The sequence below is a fragment of the Anarhichas minor genome, unplaced genomic scaffold, assembly GCF_050575085.1.
Source record: "Anarhichas minor isolate MPS153535 unplaced genomic scaffold, ASM5057508v1 ptg000003l, whole genome shotgun sequence".
Classification (NCBI taxonomy): Eukaryota; Metazoa; Chordata; class Actinopteri; order Perciformes; family Anarhichadidae; genus Anarhichas; species Anarhichas minor.
Genome location: NW_027466449.1, coordinates 4,816,487 through 4,837,045, shown reverse-complemented (window position 1 = coordinate 4,837,045; position 20,559 = coordinate 4,816,487). Strand labels below are relative to the sequence as shown.

The 20,559-nt window shown below is 40.8% G+C and overlaps 1 protein-coding gene across 1 annotated transcript in view; it reads left to right on the top strand.

The window, feature by feature from the left end:
* LOC142952714 (TOX high mobility group box family member 2-like) overlaps positions 1-20,559 on the top strand; it is a 73,491-nt gene that overhangs the window by 31,263 nt on the left and 21,669 nt on the right. The window contains exons 2-3 of the mRNA XM_076094601.1: positions 4,934-4,993; positions 18,891-19,145. Of these exons, the coding sequence (XP_075950716.1) occupies positions 4,934-4,993; positions 18,891-19,145 (315 nt within the window). The remainder of the gene's footprint in view (positions 1-4,933; positions 4,994-18,890; positions 19,146-20,559) is intronic.

The window sequence follows — 20,559 nt, the reverse complement described above, 5'->3', positions numbered from 1 at the left end:
TGTGTGTGTGTGCAGGATCAAACTCACACCCAGGAAGAGGCCCCTGTTCCCCTTATCTAACGACAACAGAGCATGTGTCGCCATGGCCACAGGCTGCGCTTTTTATGGGCTTTGTGTGTGTGTGTGTCATTTTGTATGTGTGTGCGTGTGTGCTATGTTCATTGTTTGCCCATGTTCATTGTTTGCTTGGGGCGTGGTGCAACACCAGAACTGTTACTATAGTCGCTCCTCTCTCCCTCTTTCTCTCTCCTTTTGCCATGCAACTCTGAAATAAATCTACCATAGCTTGCTTGCTTTCTTGCTTGCTTCCTTTCTTTCGTTCTTTCTTTCATTAGTTCTTTAGTTCTTTGTTTTGTTCGCTCATTCTTTCTTTCCGTTCTTTCATTTTCGTTCTTTCTTTCCATTCTGTCTCTTTCTGCCTCTCAGCCTCTTTGTCTTTCACTCTTCCTCTGTTGTTAAGTGTGTGTGTGTGTGTGTGTGTGTGTGTGTGTGTGTGTGTGTGTGTGAGTGTGTGTGTATTCATATTTGTGTGCATACAACTGTGTCTGTCTATCTCATCCTCTCGTCTGGCTTTGAACCATCAGTGACAAGTTGGGCAACATCAAAATTCAGTGGCACATTGTCTCAGGTTGAGGTTTGTTAGGTCTCTCCTACTGCTTAATTGAACAGAGGACGAGGGAGAGAGAGAGACGTAAAAAGAGAAATAAAGAGAAGAGGGGGAAGATGATGAAGAAGGGTGCTCAAACAGGCATACATATTGCATGAGCCCCCCACCACCACCACACCCCTTTCTTCACAGAATGGCTGTGTACTGTTCTGGGCTTATTAATTCCGCTCGGTGAGAGAATTATTTTTAGAGACTTGGTGCACTGGCAAAGGCTTTTAAAGTCACAAGTATTACACATTCTGCTTATAGATTCCCTTTTAAATATATTGAAAAGTTCTAAAAGTTTGTTGTGGTGGTTCTCTAGTGCGATGCTGTGTGTTTGTATTTGTTGCACTTTTACAGATGTTGCGATGGTCTACTTGAATGTTGATTGTGTAAAAGTATAATTCCTCTACTGTCATATCCTGTACCATGCACTGTAATACGGCATATGATAGGAAGGAAAGCCCAGTGGTGGAAGATGTAAGATCATTTACTTAAGTAACGGTAGAACAGGTACAATGTCAAAACAAATGTCTTAAGTAAGAGAATTTGCCTCTTTCAGAGTTATTTATATAATTGGATTATTAATATTGAGGCAGTAACTTGCCAAAGTAGATTTTAAACTAGTTTGTGTATTGTTGAGTCGTTACATATTTAACAACGCAATATAAGATCTTAACCCGCAGTAAAGCAAGCACTACCTATAGAGCAAAAGAAGAAGAAAGTAGCATAAAATAGAAATACTCCCTCAAATCTTTACTTTCCACTATTCACAAAGCCCTTTGAGACAAGCCTGTGATAAATACACCTGAATTGTAGTTTAGTGTTGTCTTATTGTATAAAATAGTTTGCTGTAGTATTTGTATATTTCAAATCATTGGGTCCAGTTATGTAAGTTATGGCAAGTGTTATTCTATTTTGCTTCCTAGATAATTGGTTTCCTGTCTATCAAAATAAAGGTGTTTTTTTTTCATCATTTGCAAGGTCATTTTTCTCTCTGATGACTGGACAGTTGTGGCATTACACAGGCACACAGGCGGTTCATCTCCACCCAACCCCCTTCACAAACAGATGTTGCCTAGAAAGCTTTATGAGGAGCTTATTTGAATTGTCCATCAATCAACAACAATCTTCAGAGCAGTCAGTAATTTGGCCTCCAATCCTGCCATCAACTGTCTCACCAGTGCACTCCAAGATGAAAAGATCCCAGCATTGCGGCGCACCATTAGCACTGTGTAAATATTACATGTTTTCCCTGGATATGCTAGTTAGCATTACTTCCACCTTGTGGCTTCATTATTTTTGAAACGCTCAGCTTTGTCGATGATTGCAAGGCATGACCTAGTTCTGGGAATCTCTCTCTCTCTCTCTTTCACTGTCTTCCCACATTTCTTCCTCATTTACTTCTCTATGTCTTTTTCATTCTCTCTCTGCTGCTCCACCTCATTTTCTTCTCACACTGAATCTGTCTTCCTCTTTCTTTGTCATTTATTCATTGTCTTTCTCCATTTACTGCCTCAGCAGTGCCTTCATCCTTTTTTTTCTGTCTCTCTGTGACTCTCATCGTCCCTCTCTCTCGTGTGTGCATTCTTTATTTCTCAATTTGTCTCCCTTCCACAACCTATTATTATTTTCTCTATTCTCACATCCCCCTCTATGCCTCTCTGCCTCTCTGCCCCTCTATCCTTCTTCACCATGTTTTTATTCCTCTCTCCCAGCACCACGTGTGTGACGGAGGGAAACATCGCGAGCAGTGGTCCCTGCTGAACAATTACCATGCAAAGCAATCCAAATAGAGATGTTTGCCGAAAACAACATGTGTGTAATTACTGCTTAATGAGGCCCTTGTCTCAGGCAGAATGCCCAATTAGACTGCCGATGAGAAAGCGATGCCAAGGCCCACTGAAGAAACAGAGGAAAAGAGGGGGAAAGAGAGATGGAGATGTAGAAGGAGGTTGTAACACGGAGAGTGGAAAGAGAAAGATGGAGAGAAAAGAGCAAGAGGGGGAAAAACGAGAGAGAAAGGGAACAACAAAGAAAGAGAAGATGATTTCTGCAGTAAATGTTGAGTAATGGCTGAGCTGATAGCATTGAGCCGAGGATAAATTGGCATTTTAAGTGGGAGAGCGAGGCTGTGCAAAGGAGATCTATCGAGAGAGGAGCAGGGGGAAATAGCTTTACATTGCAATATATGGGCAGCCATGTTGAAGCACAAAATGGCTGACCTTTCCAGGCTGTCTCTGGCCTTTTTGGCGAATATTATTTTACAAATGTAATTTGAAAAAAGGGAAAATGAACATTGACTTCTATTGCTTCCGGTGGAGACTAAAGAAACAGCAATAAGGCTTTGCGTTGAAGAATTCAGTTTGAAAAAGAAGTTAAAATACAAGATCAGGCAGCGTTTTGTGGTTAAAAATGACTTTATTCAGTGACTATGCTCTTTTCACCCGAGAGAATCTTATCCTAAATACGCTCTCAAAATGGCTTCACATCACCAGTGATATCAAAGTGGATTTCAATGGAATGAAATTGCTCAGTTAGGCGAGGACAAGAGGCTTTCATGTGAGGAGCGAATAGTTTATTGCAGATATGACATCAAGGTCAACATCACTTTGGCCCTCTCAGTGAGCTATTGTTGCTTTTTACTGCAGTTTTGATAGATGCCGCCATGCTTCATTAAGCAAATTAGCCTCTGCAACTTCAGCAGGTAGCATTGAACAATTAGTCTGCTGCATTCAGTTTCACTCGAAATAAACTTGTAGTTTTTTCTGCTAGTGTCAGGCTTTTGGATTAGTCATGTGAGGTGAGAATGAGGTTTACATTCAGTGTTCAGTCTCAGTTTCATGTTTGCGTTTGTGGTTAAATGTAAATGTATTCATTAGAATAACCAAGTGAATCCTCACAAGGGCTTCCGTGATATGCATCGTTAACCAGCCATTGCCCTGAGGCAGGCGCTCATGCCCCCGGCCGTTCTCCTGCAATAATGTACAGTAATTTCTCCTCGCCACTCTCATGCTCATTTAGCTACTTCGACTTGTTCCTGTCTACCAGTGTGGATATTAGATGTCACCCACAGGAATTCTGCCCATTTCCGTCCATTAGTCGACCTAGTTATTGTTTTGAAAAGGTCTGTCTCATGATCCATTTGTGTTCACTCTTATCTATCGTGTGTTTATCTCTGAAGCCTTCGGTCGCTTTCACCATCGGCACAAAGTGGATCACCCCAAACAAAAAAGCCCGCCCCCACCGTATCTTCACATCTGAGGAATTTGACGTGGAATGCTGTCTAGTTTGATCATGTTGTCTCTGCTGTCTTTTCGTGAGTCTTTACATTGATATCACAAAGAATGACCTCAGCCAACCAACAAAAAAAGTAGGCTTTATTTGACACGTTTGGTTTTCTGTGTTTGTTTTCATGAACGTTATTATCCAGTCCAGTCAAGGTTTGTTCCATTTACTGCTAGCGTGGTATGAAAAAGCTTGATGTCTTTGAAAACCAAGGGCATTTCACAATACAGCTCTTCTTAACATGGTAACAGTTTCTCTGTCACCTTGACACTGCACAGGTTCAGTTGCTGAGCCATTTGTGTGGCAGAATCTAATTTTCTCCGTAGCTAAAAACAGAATCTGTGTTGTCTTCTTTCCTCCATTCATAGCTTCGTCAAAGCTGATTCAAGCTGAGAAGTCTCCAGGCATTCAGCTTAGCAGCACAATATATCAGTAGAAATATGTTGCATGTAGCGCTCATCTGGTGACCTGGTGTTGTTTCGCAGAACCCCTCGGGGGTCAAGGGTCATTTGTCGTGTCAAACTGTGTTTTGGCACCTGCAGCAAGTGATCTTTCAATGCCTTGTTAGCTCGATTTGAAGACACAGCATGTTCCCACTGCGCGCGGCAAAAACACACACACACACACACACACACACACACACATGCGTGCATTGGGTCCACAGTCTCAATGCCACACGCACACCCTTTACTACTGTACGCACTCAGTTTCATTCACACTCTCACGTTCTCTCTCAGACACACAGCAGAGCCCACAGGGAAAAGCCCATCTCCCGTCACTGTGCTCATGTAGCCTAATTACCGGCCCGCTGACGAGCAGTAATTACCCACGCTGCCATGCCACCACGAGGTTTAACCAAAGTGACAAAGTCATTAGTCTCACACTTCAGGCCACCCGTAAAGAGCTTTTCCTCTTTGCACTACCTCCGCGGCCCCCATTTCTCAAAACCTTCTCTTGCACATCATGTTCATTTCTCCTTTCTGTTTCTTCCCACAGTTTGATGGTGACAACATGTACATGAATGACAATAACCAAGAGTTTCGGTCACCAAACCAGGTAAGACAGCCCATATGTTTTTTCTATGAGCTCCACAGACTTGTATAAATAAATAACAGCAGCGCTGACGTATTATTAGCTTCCCTTTAGCAGCTGTCAGCATTTAACAAGAAGAGTTTATAGAATTATATGTTTTGGTAAGTCTTGGAAAATAATAAATGCTTGCCAGTTAAGGAGCTCATTAACTGATGATGGGGTTGGTTGTAAATTGAGAAGGTGGTAAAACTAGAACATTTCTTATATTTTACTGGTTAATGCGAGTGGAAAACACAACAACACAGTCGTGATTAACTGTTGTGGGTATAACATGTTCAATTGCGTCTTCACATTGACATTGGTAAACTGAAAACAATGTGAATATGAAAACTTATCTTGCTTTTAAATCCTTATTAGCCAAGTGTTACGTTTTTCTAGAGGATGATGATAACAGATTAGTATTTACAAAATGCATTAACATTTTAATATATATCATTTCTTCACTTCATATTTTTTCCTGTTCTCGGAAATCTGTGACGAGCTACAGTGGAAATGATCCTATCACCACCAAGAAATGAAGTTGAACTAGGCTAATGTTCACTAGAAATGACTCAGTCGGTGGTCTGTAAAGTATCCTAATAAAACAAACAACTGGCAAACATTTAAAATGTAACTCAACATGTGTTTTTAAGTCATGGTTGCCCACCACTCTCGCTTTTTGAGGTTTTTTGTTACTGTAGGTTGGTCAGTCCACAATTTGGATCTAGACTGAAAAAATACCAGATGGCTTGCCTTGAAACTTTGTACAGACATTCATGGTCCCCAGAAGATAAAGCCAACTGACTTTGGTGGCGCCCTATCTTTTCCTGTAGCGCCACCAGCAAGTTTGCATTTTTGGTTCCTATAGTGCCACCATCAGGTCACATTGTTTTATGTCCAGGGTGGTGTTGCTTTTACAAATCCACAGATTAAACGAGCAGTGTGTAGGAGGTTGCAGATTGCATCCAACTGAACACCCCTCCGCTCACATCTCCCTGTGCAAGCATGTCATAGAATGTTGGTGGCCTTCAGGTAACATAAAAACACAAAAGGTCCTCTCTAGAGCCAGTGTTTGGTTTGTCCATTCTAAGCTACTGTAGAAACGTGGCGGTGCAACATGCAGGACTCATCCTAAACTAACAAAAACACAACTGGTCTTAGTTTCAGATGATTATACACAAATTAAAACATAGTTATCAATGTTATATTCCATTTATTTTAATTAATACCCCTAAATCTTACACACTGCTGTATGTTAAAATCAGTTTTTAAACAGTTGCTTTTTGCCGCACAGCATCTAATTGAGTTCTGTGACCAAGGTGAATCTCGGCTGCATAACTCTTTTATGGTCAGATAAACTCAAGTGACGACATCAACTGTACCAGGTGTCTGAAATGGATATAAAAAGACGCAATTTGTCAAATCATTTAATCTCTCAAGCTTCTCTAAAAGTCTTTATAACAACATTGTTAAGCTTTGAAATTGGAGCATCACTCTAAAAAAGGCGTCCTTGACTTTGACTCTCTCTTGCTAAGTAGGAAAAACACTTAATTCCTCGTAAGCCAAAGTATCCCTTTAATTCCACAAAACATGGACCGTATGATAGAGGATTTTATCCAAAGCACTTTAACATAACATATATCTATAACATCAGAGGGATTAAACAGTGACAGTGACAGTCACTCTCAGTCACCAGCTCTAATATGTCACCATTCCCAGCTCATTGAAGGACTTGGCCCGGTCCAACCCGTTCTCACTCCCAACACGTCAAGTAACACAGCTTGGTCAGTGCTCCTCGGCGTCTGATGCGACGAAACCTAAATGTCCATTGAAAACAGAAGTTCATTTTGAAAAGACACTTTGCATGTGTGTATAATGACACGGCATCACTGACACATGCAAAGCTAATGCTAGAGGGGTCATTGTTTGAGGATTAGGATCACCGACCAAGTTACGTTATTTGACGTATTGGTGTCATAATTGTGTTGCCCAGTCAGGAGCTGCACAGTCCCGGTCACACAGTCAGCGAGTTAGACACTGAGTGCTCCCAGCTGGTAGATGGGAACACATGGCCGGACATATGGCAGAATTTGCAGCTCCAGAATTTGTTGATCCAGCAGTGAGGCCTTCATGTTCTGACAAAACAAGACGAGGTGGAGGCTCCTCATCAATTAGCGCCTCGCCAAATACTGTCAGAGAGTCATGGGATGAGGCCAGAAGGCTGAGGACGCCGGGGCACACACACTCTCACACCAAAAAAAAAAAACCACACATACCGTAAGAGGAAGTGACACATTCTCTGACACAAAGTTATTCATAAGTCATAAGCACATGCCCACGAAAGACATCCTCAATTTCAATTTGTTTCACTTACATAGTATACAAAGTGTGCACACACACACATACAGTATGTTCGTACTTCTTCATAGGACCCACATTGACATAATTCATTCCCTTGCCCACAGCCTTAAACGTAACCATCACCAATACCTATCCCCAACCCTGAAAGAGTCACTTCACCCAATTTATGAAAAAAAACAAAAAACGTTTCCCTCTTATCTACACGGTGTCTGGACATGCATATGGTTTTGGTTTCATGTGTCAAGAGAGGTTGACAGTGGATACATGCCGATGTAATAATAGTTTGGAGCAGGAAAAAGCAGATAGCCGATTGAATCAGCAAAATCAGCTGTTTTCTAGGACCACAGAGGTTTAGCCCAGATTTTATATCGCCAGGATAATGAGTTCACGGAGTGGAGAATTGCTTTATGAAAAAATTCTCTAACTATCTAAATAATAAATACTTGTACTAAACAAAACTTGAAGTCTACTGTGCAACTCCCCCCCCCCCCCCCCCCCCCCCCCCCCCAGATATATTCAGCAAAAGTGGACCTCGTTATGTGTATGGAGCCTCCATACCAAACAGTGATGGACGACTCTGTGTGACTGTTGGTAGCTCACTATCGGAGCCCAGGTCCGCCGATAGCGTTAGTTTGTAAGACGTCTTATCTGTGTCGATTAATTGGCCAAACTGATCAACCTCTAGTTGAGAGTTTGAGAAGCTGCATCAGAAATTTCTGCTACCCCAACACAATGGGGATGAGTTAAATACGATCATGTATATATGTGGTCCTCTAAGCGTGAAAAATGATGTCTAAAATACTTAACAGCCACTTCCTTCTCCAAAAAGGCTTTTCTGCAAAGATTGATGAACAAGAACGTATGCATGTGCACACAAAAACCATACACATACGCTCTCATAAACCCATACACACACCTACTCTCATAAACTCTCTCACTCACACACACACACACACGCACACACACCGTCCTCCTGTACCATAAGGTTGTCTTTCCTTTGATGTTGGGATTGACTGACTATAACGAGGGGTCGAGTGGGAGCTTTAGCAGCTTATTGTCTGCTTATAGCACGCATCACAGACTATGAGGTCCATCGTTGTTTGCCACATTTCCTTGTCTGCCCTAATGACGTCACTTTGCGTGCATACATGGGTGTGAGCTAATTGGGATGTATGTCCAGCTTTGTAGTCTCTCTGCTGCAGCGGCCATGTGTCAATCATTGACACCCATTCCAGGTTTGCAGTGTTGTGTCAACAAATACCTTCTTAGTGGATAAGGCAATTTGGGCTTTTCAAAACATGCCAGTTGCAGTTGATGCTCTGTCAGCGCCGTCAAACAGAGGCTTACACACCAGTCCTGAATAGCCCTCCAAACACAGAGTTCACTGTTTGGCATCCGATTTTTTTTTAAATACAGCAGATTTAATTTGAAATTTGGAAAAGGTATGTTTTATGTATAAGGTTTCATAGTTGCAGCCAGTGGTTCGCAATGCTCTTGATATCTAGACACAATCTTTTTCAAAGTCTGACCAACTAGACACCCTTAACCCCCCTTTGCCAAATCATTACATTCTAGTTGTCTTGTGCTTAAGTTACTGCATATTTCCTTGTAATTTAGCATGTCCTCTGGTGTTGGGATCTGGACCAGAATGAATAATTTCTGTGTATTTCAGCAGTACTTGGGTACGAGCCACGTACTTGCATCGGTTAACCTGCCAAAGGGTCTGAAGAGGTTAACTTATATCTTCAAAGCCACCACATCAAAATGTCTGCATTTTATTTATGCGTCATACAAAATTCATCAGTGTGACTCCTCGCTGTACATGTGAGTCATTCACTTCTTAACTGATGCCTAATTGTATGCATTAGCTGTGCAGTGGTTTGTTACACACAGCTTGCTTTTGAAGTTAAAATCAGACAAATTACAAGTTGCTAATAAGGAATCATTTTCTGCATCCATTTGAAATCTGTCTAATGAATATGCTACATTCTGGTGCGTTTGTATATTATTATTTGTTTCCTTTTATTATTTTTTATTCAGATTAACTGTGCTTGTAAATGCTTCAAACATGCTAAGATGGAAAGTATCAGCATTTCCACTCTTTCTCCTCTGTTTATTGAGTGTAAACAGCACTTACAGAAAGAATTTTACTCACATACAGTGTCTTCACAATGGTCACACATGTTGTGAAAGAAGGAGCCTGTATTTCTTAATGCAAGTTTTAACACTGCGTCGAGATGCCCACCCGAGCCTTCACATGATGTGTGCCTGTGAATAAGGTGCATGAAGCCAGAACAGAGACTCCTTTGTTTGCATGTCTGGGGTCTTCCACAGCGTACGCACTGAGGTAGCAGTTTGACACAGCCAGGAGATTGCATTACACATAACATCTCTGGGCTTTTAAAAAGAGAAAACCGCTAATCAGAAACAGCTTTAAAGGGGCCGTTTACTGTATGCTTGGACACAATCTGTCCATTCAAACAAGATGTTTTCAAGGCTTTGAATACTCTACGGTTTCTGTACAAGATATTATGCTGCACATATGGAGCTCCCTGACGTTTTGATATTGATGTTTTCCATTCTGTTCATTTATTGAGGTTTCAGCCTATATGCAAACGAGTGGGCGTGTTATTTGGTTAATCAGCCAGCGTTGTATATCTACCCACACACAAATGAAAGATTATTAAACATCTCCATTATCCTGATTGATTGAGAATGTTCTTGTGAGCCATACGGAGTATGAATCACTCACATAGACTTGCTCCAGAAGCCTACTATAAAGATTCAAATACATGTATACTAACAAGTGCTCATTGACCGCTGATTCCCCGGTTATGAAAACAACCGAGCCAATCAGAGCTTTCTTTTAAGAATGGGGACGTTATGTGTCGCTGTAATTCCTTCCAAAAAAGGTTTTGTTAAAAAGTGTTCTAATAGTCGTTGCAGACAAATCAGTCGCTACTGAGGGCAACAACAAACTTGAACATGGCTTCAGGCTGAATGATAAGGTGAAAATGGCAATTGATTCTGATTATCGGGCTATCACGTGCATGCATGCCAAATGTTGCTTACTGCAGTATATATTTTTGCAGCACTAAAATAGCTGCATGAGAATGATCACAGTCAAACCAAAATGGCTGCCTCCAAACCACGCCCACACATATTTAAGTTTTGCATAAAGAGCAATTAGCTTTCTTCATTTAGATTCATATCAGGCCTGATCTGACTTGTACCTCCATGTATATTTCTGTGTTTTGGCTGGCTTCTCACCCTATAATCTGTCTATGCGGAAGCATGTCCATGTGTATAAACGTGCATATGCTAGATTAGGGAAAATTAGAGACAAAAGAGGGTCGATTTAGAAAAACAGCAGGTTAGGGAATTTTGAGAGAGAAAAACAAGCCAGTGGCAGGAAGAGGGATAGTAATTGTGTGCATCTCTTCAAGTGTTTTACTAGTTGCATTGTGTTCCTGTGCAGCAGAGGAAACTCAGGGGCCACTGGTCTTCAGAGAAGCCGCATGTTTCTGCCTATTTGTGCTTGTGTGTTTTCTGTCCCAGTTGTCTTGCTGAGCCGTGCGTCTCTATTGATTTGGCTGGCTGCAAGAGAACAGTAGCTGATGGTCGAGATTAGAATAGAAACCTCACTTGTTGACTACAGGCGCTCTCTCTCTCTTTCTTTCTTTCTCTCTCTCTCTCTCTCTCTCTCTCTCTCTCTCTCTTCCTCCTTCCCTTTCTGTGTCTGTTTTGTGTATTAACTCTGACACGCCCTTACTCTCTCTCATTATCTTTCTTTCTCTCTCTCTCTCTGTCTCGCTCTTTACCCAGCTGACTGCCATCACCTAAAAATGTGTGCACAAACATACACACCACAAAGTAATGGTAATCATCAAATGTAATAACAACACTATAAAAGAAACATCAAGTGATTAAGTCACATAGGTGACTCATTTGTCCAATTTATTTAATAGTCATAGTAGTAATAGTAATAATAGTCAAAAGTCAGAAGAAGATTAGAAATTAAGTTCAGCTAACAACTTGTAAGTTATTCAGCTTTGATTTTCAGTGGACTTTTTTATTCTCGTAAAGCAGTTTCAAGTCTGTTCCCTTATATTCTACTCTGACTATTCAGAATCAGAAATCTTTGTTGTCGTTTTTTTTTGCATTGCTCTCGCGTGTTGACTGAGATAAATAGACATAACAGCTAAGAACAAGGACAACCAAGCTGGACAAATAAAGAGAAAGACTAGACAGTACACAAGTATGTAACAATATGTAATAGTAGTATATAAATACATATGAAAAGTGCCAATGAACAATGATAAAAATTAAACATCTATATACAAGTGTTCTGAGAGTTGTAAACAAATAATACAAATAGATAAATACTGAATATACATGGACTGGTTGATTATGTACAGTATGTGCATACATATATATATATATATATATATATATATATCATGTATATAGAGTATATATATGATAATATGATTTGTATTGGTCATGACCGATGATATGTTCATATTATTCATTGCAGCTTTCGCTGTCCTGCTGAAACCACATTCACGTTGAGGATCTGTGCTGTTGATCAATGGTTGTTGGAAGTACTTAAAAACACACAGTATGAGAAGTGGTTGAAGTGGGCATGTTGACTTTGATTAGAGAGAAGACCATGTGACCTACCTGTAAAAAGAAATTTAACAAGAATAAGCAACGTCCTTCAAATCACAAAAAAAGGGAAGAAATGTAATCTGAAATACAATGCATGTTGGGAATTATGCTAATAAATTAAAACAACTTAAAGGCAGAGTTTGACATTCAGGTAAATGCACTTATTCACGTTCTCTCCAAGAGTTGGACGAGAAGATTGACACTCTAATTAATCTTAATATTTAGCGTACAGATATGAAGGTGGTATGAATCTTTAATATTTGAATCAATTATTCCCAAAATGTCGAACTATTTAGATACCAATCAAATAAAAGAAATATGGATAATTCTGTTGATGTTTGTCAATCAGCCATTGATAGAAATCCAGATGTTGTTTGGCTAGTAGAACCAGCTGATGTCCCCCACACCACCACCACCATCAAGGGAGGGCCCTCTCTCTCTCTCTCTCTCTCTCTCTCTCTCTCTCTCTCTCCCTCCCTCTCTCTCTCTGTACCTCAGTACACCCTGGCACTGCACACCCAATGTGGGCGATGCTGATGTGAAAAGACACCGTTACTTAACAGTGACTCACAGTGCACCATTATACCCCATCACCACAACTGCAAAGCCCTCCTCACTTTACAACCCCCCGACTTCAGTGAAAGTGTTTCTCTTTGTATGCTTGTTCCCTTGCATCCTTTTTCCTGCAAGAAAAAGTTAAGGGGACATTTGAGACAAAGGATGGAAAATGAAAAACGAGGGTCTGAAAACGCCAACACACATCTCACTCCCTCTTTGAGGCCGTACGGAGCCGCTGGCAAGGTCGCAAGAATGAAGAAGAGATACATATTGCACGGTGTCTATTTAGATTTCAAGGGAGCGTACAATTTCAGTAGCATGAATTCAGGCTGAAAACAGTTTTCAACTCGAAACCAGCACTGGGGCATAAATATCTGAAAACAATGCTGGAGGAGCATCAGAGAACTTCACCACAACACACACGCCCATGCTAGGAGGGATTGTAAGTTACAGTTGTAACCAAGGATCGGTAGTTCTTTATGTAGGTCAGTCCATGTCAGCCAATAAGTCCAATTACCATCAGCCTCTGAACTAGAACATACTATGACCGCTGCTCTGCTTTCATGGAGCTGAAACGGGTGAAAACCCTTACACAGCCGCAGAGTAAGGATTTTATTAAAACAATGTACATATAATGATTTTATTGAGATCGAGAGAGTTTAGAGTTTAACAACAGGTTGACAAAATATTTGAGGGAAATGTTCAACACGAGGGACCCGTGGTAATGTGAGATGTCAACATTTCCCCTTGTTGGAGGAATATGAACAGATTCATCTTTCATGATGTCTGAGGTTTTAAAGAACATCAAAACAACCCAATGTCCCACTCTTTTTGGCGTACTCCCTCGGTCCCTCCTCAAATGCATACCCCGCAGAAAAGCAGTACTCCCCCCCCCCCCCCCCCAAAAAAAAAAAAAACTGCAACTTATCAGCAGCGAGAGTGCACTCAATGATTCATACACTCTTTTAAGAGAACTTGAAACCTTGGCTCTATTTCTGTCCCAGCCTCTCTCTGTATTTGCTGCACAGTGGAGCAGATGGATTTAGTGGGACTAAGTAGTTTGATATTTCTATTGGTTTTCTCCGTTTATTTTCACTCTCTCTCGTTCCCTCTATCCCAGTGATCTTTCTCATCATATGGAGACCAAGGTCATGGCTGATTGAAATATAATAGAAGTGTAGACATCTGGCCTAATACTGTGGGAAGTTAAATCTATTTTAATGGCCCCTGCCGCAGTGGATTCTCTCTGATGCACTCTTGCGCTTCACTGACAGTAAATCACAATGTTCTCTTATTACCCTGACTGGAATGAGGGCATAGAGAAAGAACAATGAGGGATCCACATCATTTGTTTTCACCCCTCCCTTGCTTTTTCCTCTCCTCTCTGCTCCTCCTCTCCTCCCCTCTGCACTCCGTTTGCGACTCATAAAGCAAGGGGCTTAAAGAGAGTGACATCATGAAAATAAAAATAAAGGGGATTATGGGCGAGCTATTGTGCCATATGTGATTACTGGGGCTTCCATTTTCCCTTGGGGGGGATGAGTTACTACGAGACAACATATTTTATTTATTTATATGATTCTCTCTAATGAATAAGAATAGGAAATGTGTGAGACCACAGTATTGCTCCCCATTCCAACAAAAAAAAGAATGCAGCCTTTGGTTCAAACATTGAAGAATTTTCTATTTCTCTCGGTGAGAGATATTTTTTCACCCTTCATCTTTGATCTATAACTGTGAGTTATTTCTTTTACATTTTTTTTTAATTTAACACACTTAAATGTGCAGCACTTGGTCCTTTTTTCCACACCTTTTCAAAACACTTCCTTTGCAGCTGTGTCTTTAGAGTTCAGGTACAATCCAGCACAGGTCCGCCCACATCTGCAATGGAGAGCCAGGTCCTTTTTATCCACCTAAATGAGATTCATTTTGATGTGACATTTGAGAGAATTACCAGTGCATGGGGGAGCATGGCAGAGGTTAGCTCACTCCTTTTGCTATTGGTTGAAGCACACCACAGCCCACCTTTGGTAACGGACGCTGCGAATGACCCTGAGCTACTATCAGTCGTGGTAAAACGCCCCCCACCCCCACACCCCCTTCTTGCACACTTCACTTATCCCAGTTCTGTCTTGCTGTCAGTCAGCCCGGTGGGTCTGCTATTCCATTCTCCTTCTATTGTACTACTCTGTCTGCTTCCCTTGATACATCACCCAAATGGAGTTCCTTGTCGTTTCAAAGCCAGGTCAGATAGCCTTTGTGGACCCTGCAGACCATCGCCGTAATGGTCACTTGTGCAGCACACCTCAGCAATGTTCAACACCCGCTGATGATGAGTTTGATTTTTACCCTCTCTCGGCTCTGCAAGGTTGATCTTTGAAGGTGAATTTTGAAAGTCCCCATAAGATGTTTTAAAGATTTACTGTTGCCATCCGTCTATCTGAAATACACAGAGTGGACGTGAAGACCTTTATGTATGCACGGCCAGCTGTTGTTTGTCACCAAAAATAATGCTGCTGTCATTTCTTTCCACAAAGTAGCATATGGCTGGATGACTTTCCATAGGACACTGCATGCTCATTCAAAGTTAACAGTTTTATGACACAAAAATAGTTTCTTTCTGATTAGATCTTTTTCAAGCATTTCAGTGTTTCGTATTACAGGAAACACTTTGAGTGTGTCAGTCACTGAAGCTGTAATAACAAAGGCTATCAAAGACAGACAGCTCTTGTCTTTGGACAATTTGCCCCCCATCAGCCATGACAGGCTCTCTGGTGTACTGTGCAACATATTCATTCTGCTCCCTTTGACGAACACATCATTGTTCCCACATGAGCTGTCTTCGACTAAACACCTTATAGGCCACGAATGACTCCATCACCGAGCTAATGACTTCATCTCATCTTCCAAGCCATTTGTGTCAAGAAAACTTTTAGCTGAGCTGATTGATTTGTTTACACTTAGGTTGCCTTAATTACTTACTTGACAAAGTGGAGCTGTTGAGTTAAAGAGACTTTTCAGCCTAAAAGCTTACATGTCAAAGTGAAATTCCAGCTGTTACTGTAGCTCTGCCTTCCTAACAAGGCATGTAGCCCGAGGATAGTGACAAACCAGGACAAGGATTACATGCGAGGGAGAGAACTATAAACTATAGAGCTGTTTTCTGATATGAACTTCGGACAGTTTCCCCTTCATACATGTAGCACACAACAGGAGATTGTCTTGTCTGTGTCAGACACGTTCTCGCCTACTGGACATACGTTTGTTTCAGGCAAAGGATGGCGCCTGGGTAAAACCAGTTTATATTCTTTGTGTTTTAGGTGATCTAAGTGTAGAACATCAGACGTTGTATACGTTTTGTCTGGATCTTCCACAAAAGTCAACACTGGGGTGAACTATCTCCTATCCTCTTTTTTTCCCCAGAGAACCAGGGTCTGCTTCACGTATGATTGTCAGTATGCCACAGAGCAGCATCTCACATCTATAAACTAAGATAAAGCAATACGGTGTTCTGATGTCTTATCACAACTGATGCACAAAAGAAGCTTGGTGCTGTCGTGTTGAAGTTGCAGGAAGAAAATAAGGAAAAAATTGATTTGTAGATTCTTCAAAGGTCCAAAGGAACGTCCTTGTCCAGGAAAATGACAGATTTGCTTAAATTTCACCTCTAGAAGGAAGAGGGGGAAGGTTAGAGAGAGAAGGCTGAATCAACATTTGGCGTCTGTTTCTGACCCCTCTGTCTTTTATACACTCTCCTCCATGTCCTGAAAGACAGTATATTTATGAATTATTTATCTATTTTTGAAAATATTAAACTTGTGATGTCCTTGTCCCGTGTCTTATCTCCAAGGGCATCATAAGAAGCTGTAAAGACAATATGAATTCACCAAAGCGATGAAAGGCGCGGTCGTAAAATAACCTCGGACAGCATTTAAATCTTGGTACATACGTCAACGTGTTAACGCTCTCCTTCTCTTTTATTTAATCTTTATCGCGATTACAAAGGGTTGAACCAGTTGAGCTTCCTAGCTTTATAGAGAAGCAGTGCCTATATGTCAATGAGCTGTAAGCAGTTAAACCAAAGACTGATTGTTGAATTTTAGAAGTTTTCACAGTCCTGCAAAGGTAAACCTTGGCGAGAAAAACAGCTGCATTAGTCAAATGTGTAAAATATCTAACTATGACAACGATCGTCCCCTAACCTTAACCGAGCGTTGGTTTTCGAAGCCCAACCAATACTTCAACATGCTTCTGCTGGAAGATGAGAAAACAGTCAAATCATATTTGTAATGGTGTGACAGATCAGAAAATTATGTTTTTAAAAAAGTACTGGAAAACCACGTATTTTGTCTTTTAGACTTGAGGAGAAAAAATGTCATTATCGATTTTAATCATCTAATTATTTCCTCAATGAATTTGATTTATCTCTTAGCTTATAAAATAGAATTTAATAAACTCACTATCCCCATTTCTCAGAGTCCAATGTGACGTCTTCAAATATTTGTTTTGTTTTAAAAAAAACACAGAGATATTCAGTTTATTATAGATGACTAAGAAAAGCAGCAAATACTCATTTTGACAAGCTCGAACCAGCAGATTTGCTACAGATCCACAAACCAGTGAGATTTGTCTTTATTTGATCATTGAATGAAACCTAGCGCATATGCTTGTTAACAATAAAAAATAATAAACAACAACAAAGACACCTTTATCACGGGAAAAGGAGTCAGTGATAATATTTCTGAGCAAGCACCAAGAGTAAGTGTTATGGGAAGAGAAAACAGCACATCACCCCCTGATAGTAAACTACTCCCTTTTATTATTAGTATTTTCTCCCTAATGATAGTGCACATTATGAGGCTTTTATCCTATCTTCAAGCACCAGTTCTGCTACTGGGGACATTGTAGCTGTTCCTAGACGTTTCTTGCCATTTGTTTGCTAAAAGTATTTGTTTGCAAGATGAATTGCTGCACTGGCAGGCGAGATGACAGCCTACACGGAGATGATATTGAATTGATTTCTGAAATGTTGCAGAACGGACTAGTTGATGTGTACCACGAGACATGAATAATAAAAATTCTATTAAAAAGCTCTTGAATGGCTGACACTGGAATATTATTTGTGATGATTAATTTTCTTCAGTCATTATAAAGGGGAGTTGGCATCAGATTGCCTCTGACAAAATTGCTTTTCATTCCCTGGTGAATACCCTCAGTATGCTTTTTGAGAGCACAAAACCATATTTCTCAGCGTAATATTATGTCAAGATATAGGCCCTGGAATAGACAAGCACAGGCTTCGCTCATGTATCACCTTATTAGTCCCATAAAATCTGTGCCGTTTTACCTGCTGGGGGTCATTTGGACTTACTGGACATATTTCATAATATGAAATGCAAGGTTTGTTTTGTCTACATCTTTGTTTCTGAAAAATACGATTGGCATCATAATAATGAGATTATAAAATAGCTACTGAGTGTCAATGGTGTTTTTCCACATAATGAATTTGATTAACTGTATTTTAAAGGCGCGCCGGCTGACAGTTTGTCGCTTTAAAGCTGTCAAGATTTCTAAAGCAAATTATTCTGTACAGCAGCTGTTGTTGTCTAACTCTAATTAATTTGCTGTGTATGTTTGTGTTGAATTAATTCTTTACACTTTTGTAAGCGTAAAACAATTTGCATTTCTAATTATTTTTATTTTCAGCAAAACAGTCGGAATTGACTGCTTGCAGTTCAGTGTCTGCTGCGAACACAAACGTGAACAACAAAGTGCAACAGGTGCATTTTAAAAGCCAATTACGAAGCTTTTTAATTACTCTGGAACATCTTTTGTTTCGTAGCAGTTCCTCCTCCTGCGTTGCTATTGAACTTCAGTTCGCCATTAAAATGCCGTGAAGTAGTACGTTTGTCTGGTGGGCATGTTTTCTTTAAGATTCAAGTGACAAAACCAGCCCCCTATTCTATTTATGCTGTAACTAAATGTTGCACTGTTTTGAGACACAGGTACAACATTTTTATGTTGTCATGTTCCGTTCATGTGGATTTTCTTCTCTGCGCTTTCTCCCACGTTCCAAAGATTTGCAAATTACTGTCGGTGGGTTATGGACTCTAATTTGCCCATACGTATGAAAGTCTATCTGGGACCTGCACTTTGTGTTATTAATATACGTTGGCAACAAATTAGCCTCCTGTAACCCTGAAAATGCAGCAAAAATAAGCATATGAGTAAAGGCTGCTGTGATTGCAGTTTTATTCTCTTCAAAAAAAAAATCATTTATCTGCATTTCCAGAGCTACTCCAGTCAGGGCAGAAGCAGCAGTGGTGGAGGAGCAGGGGATGAAGACTACGAGATCCCCCCAATCACACCCCCCAACCACGCCGACCCATCTCTGCTGCACCTCATGGAGCACGAATCAGGTTACCCTTTCCACTCCCTGCCTCACAACGGCCTGCTCAACACCTACTCCTACCCCGAGCTGCCCGCCCTCATGATGTCCAACATGCTGGGTCAGGACACCCACCTCCTCTCCGGGCCTATGCACTCGGTGAGTACACCTTCTTTTTGTCTGTCCCCGTTTAGCTGCGGCCCTTTGTGATCGTGCAAGTCAAGGGCTGCGGTTGGCTATTAGTCTCCGCGGTCAGAGGGCTGGAAGTCAGCCAGCAAGTCAGTGCAGAGAACATTTTCTCTGAACGTTTCACAGGTTTGTGTTGTGGAAAAAATCGGTCTTTTTAAAATGCTTCCAAAAGTTATTGATCTTCTGAAACTCCATTGAAGCGATAACCACATCAAATCAGCAATGCAGCAATGAAACCGTAAAATGACATTTGTCTGTGTGCCGCTCTCAATAATCTCTGATTATTTATTTGTAATAGCAAGGCCTTCCTTTATTAGAGTGATAATTAGCCCGGTTAGAGGCCAAGGAAGCTGAGACAGTGCAGTCTAAACTTGGCCAGAGTGTATAATACATGCAACATTTATAAATATGAGACGTTTGCAACACAGCTCGTTTAATATCAATTCAGCTTCACAACTCAAAGACTTCATTGCCTCAAAGTGAGCCAAGAAAGGGAACAAGAAACTCTGTGCTGCACATTTTCATTCGTTATGATCGGCGACGCAAAAGAGGAACGGGGAAGGGATGGAGGGGGTGAAATGTTTTGAACAGAAAATCTTGAGGGGGAGAAGGGGATATCCCTTGTCAGCTGATTTTTCTTTTCAAAAAGGATACTGAGGACCCCCCCCCGCTCCAGTAAAGGGAGTTTTTCTTGTGTTAAACATGTTTCAGACTGAACATGTAAACACCCCTGGCGAACACATTCAAATGCTTTAATCATTGGATCGAACCAGATGAATTATAGATGGCCCGTGTGGTGAATTATTCAACGTTATATACTTTCATCTGACATAAATATTACTTTTTTTTCCCTCTGCCCTCCATCGTGAATATTTATGCTTTAATGTGAGCATCCGTGGCATTTATCCTCCGTTAATCACGTCTTATGTGATTTTCAGAATCAAACTGCATAAATTGCAAGCTTCATTTTTTTTTTTTTTTTTTCGTGGGTGGTTGCTAAGGCCTCCATTAAAGCCAGTCTTCAGGATTAGGTCACAATCCATTGGCTACTGTGCAGAATACGCTTGGTGCAGGCGAAATATCTTGTTGACTGGAACATTTTTAGTCAATCTGCTTTTTAGTGTCGATGGCTGCTTTTGAAAATCCTATACAATAATTTGGACGAGTTGATTTTAGAGGATAATAACATACAAACTCGATGCACGTGTGCAGTATTCATGTATAAAGTTTATACTAGTGTAACGTCCACGCACCGGTATTTGTAACAAAGCAGCCCTTTTTTAGCCGGCAGCATTCTAGCAGGAACCGGAGAGGGAGGGCTTGCTTCTTAAACAGCTTTTGTTTCACCTTTGCAATTATTTATTTTCAAATAGCCCTTCAGGGT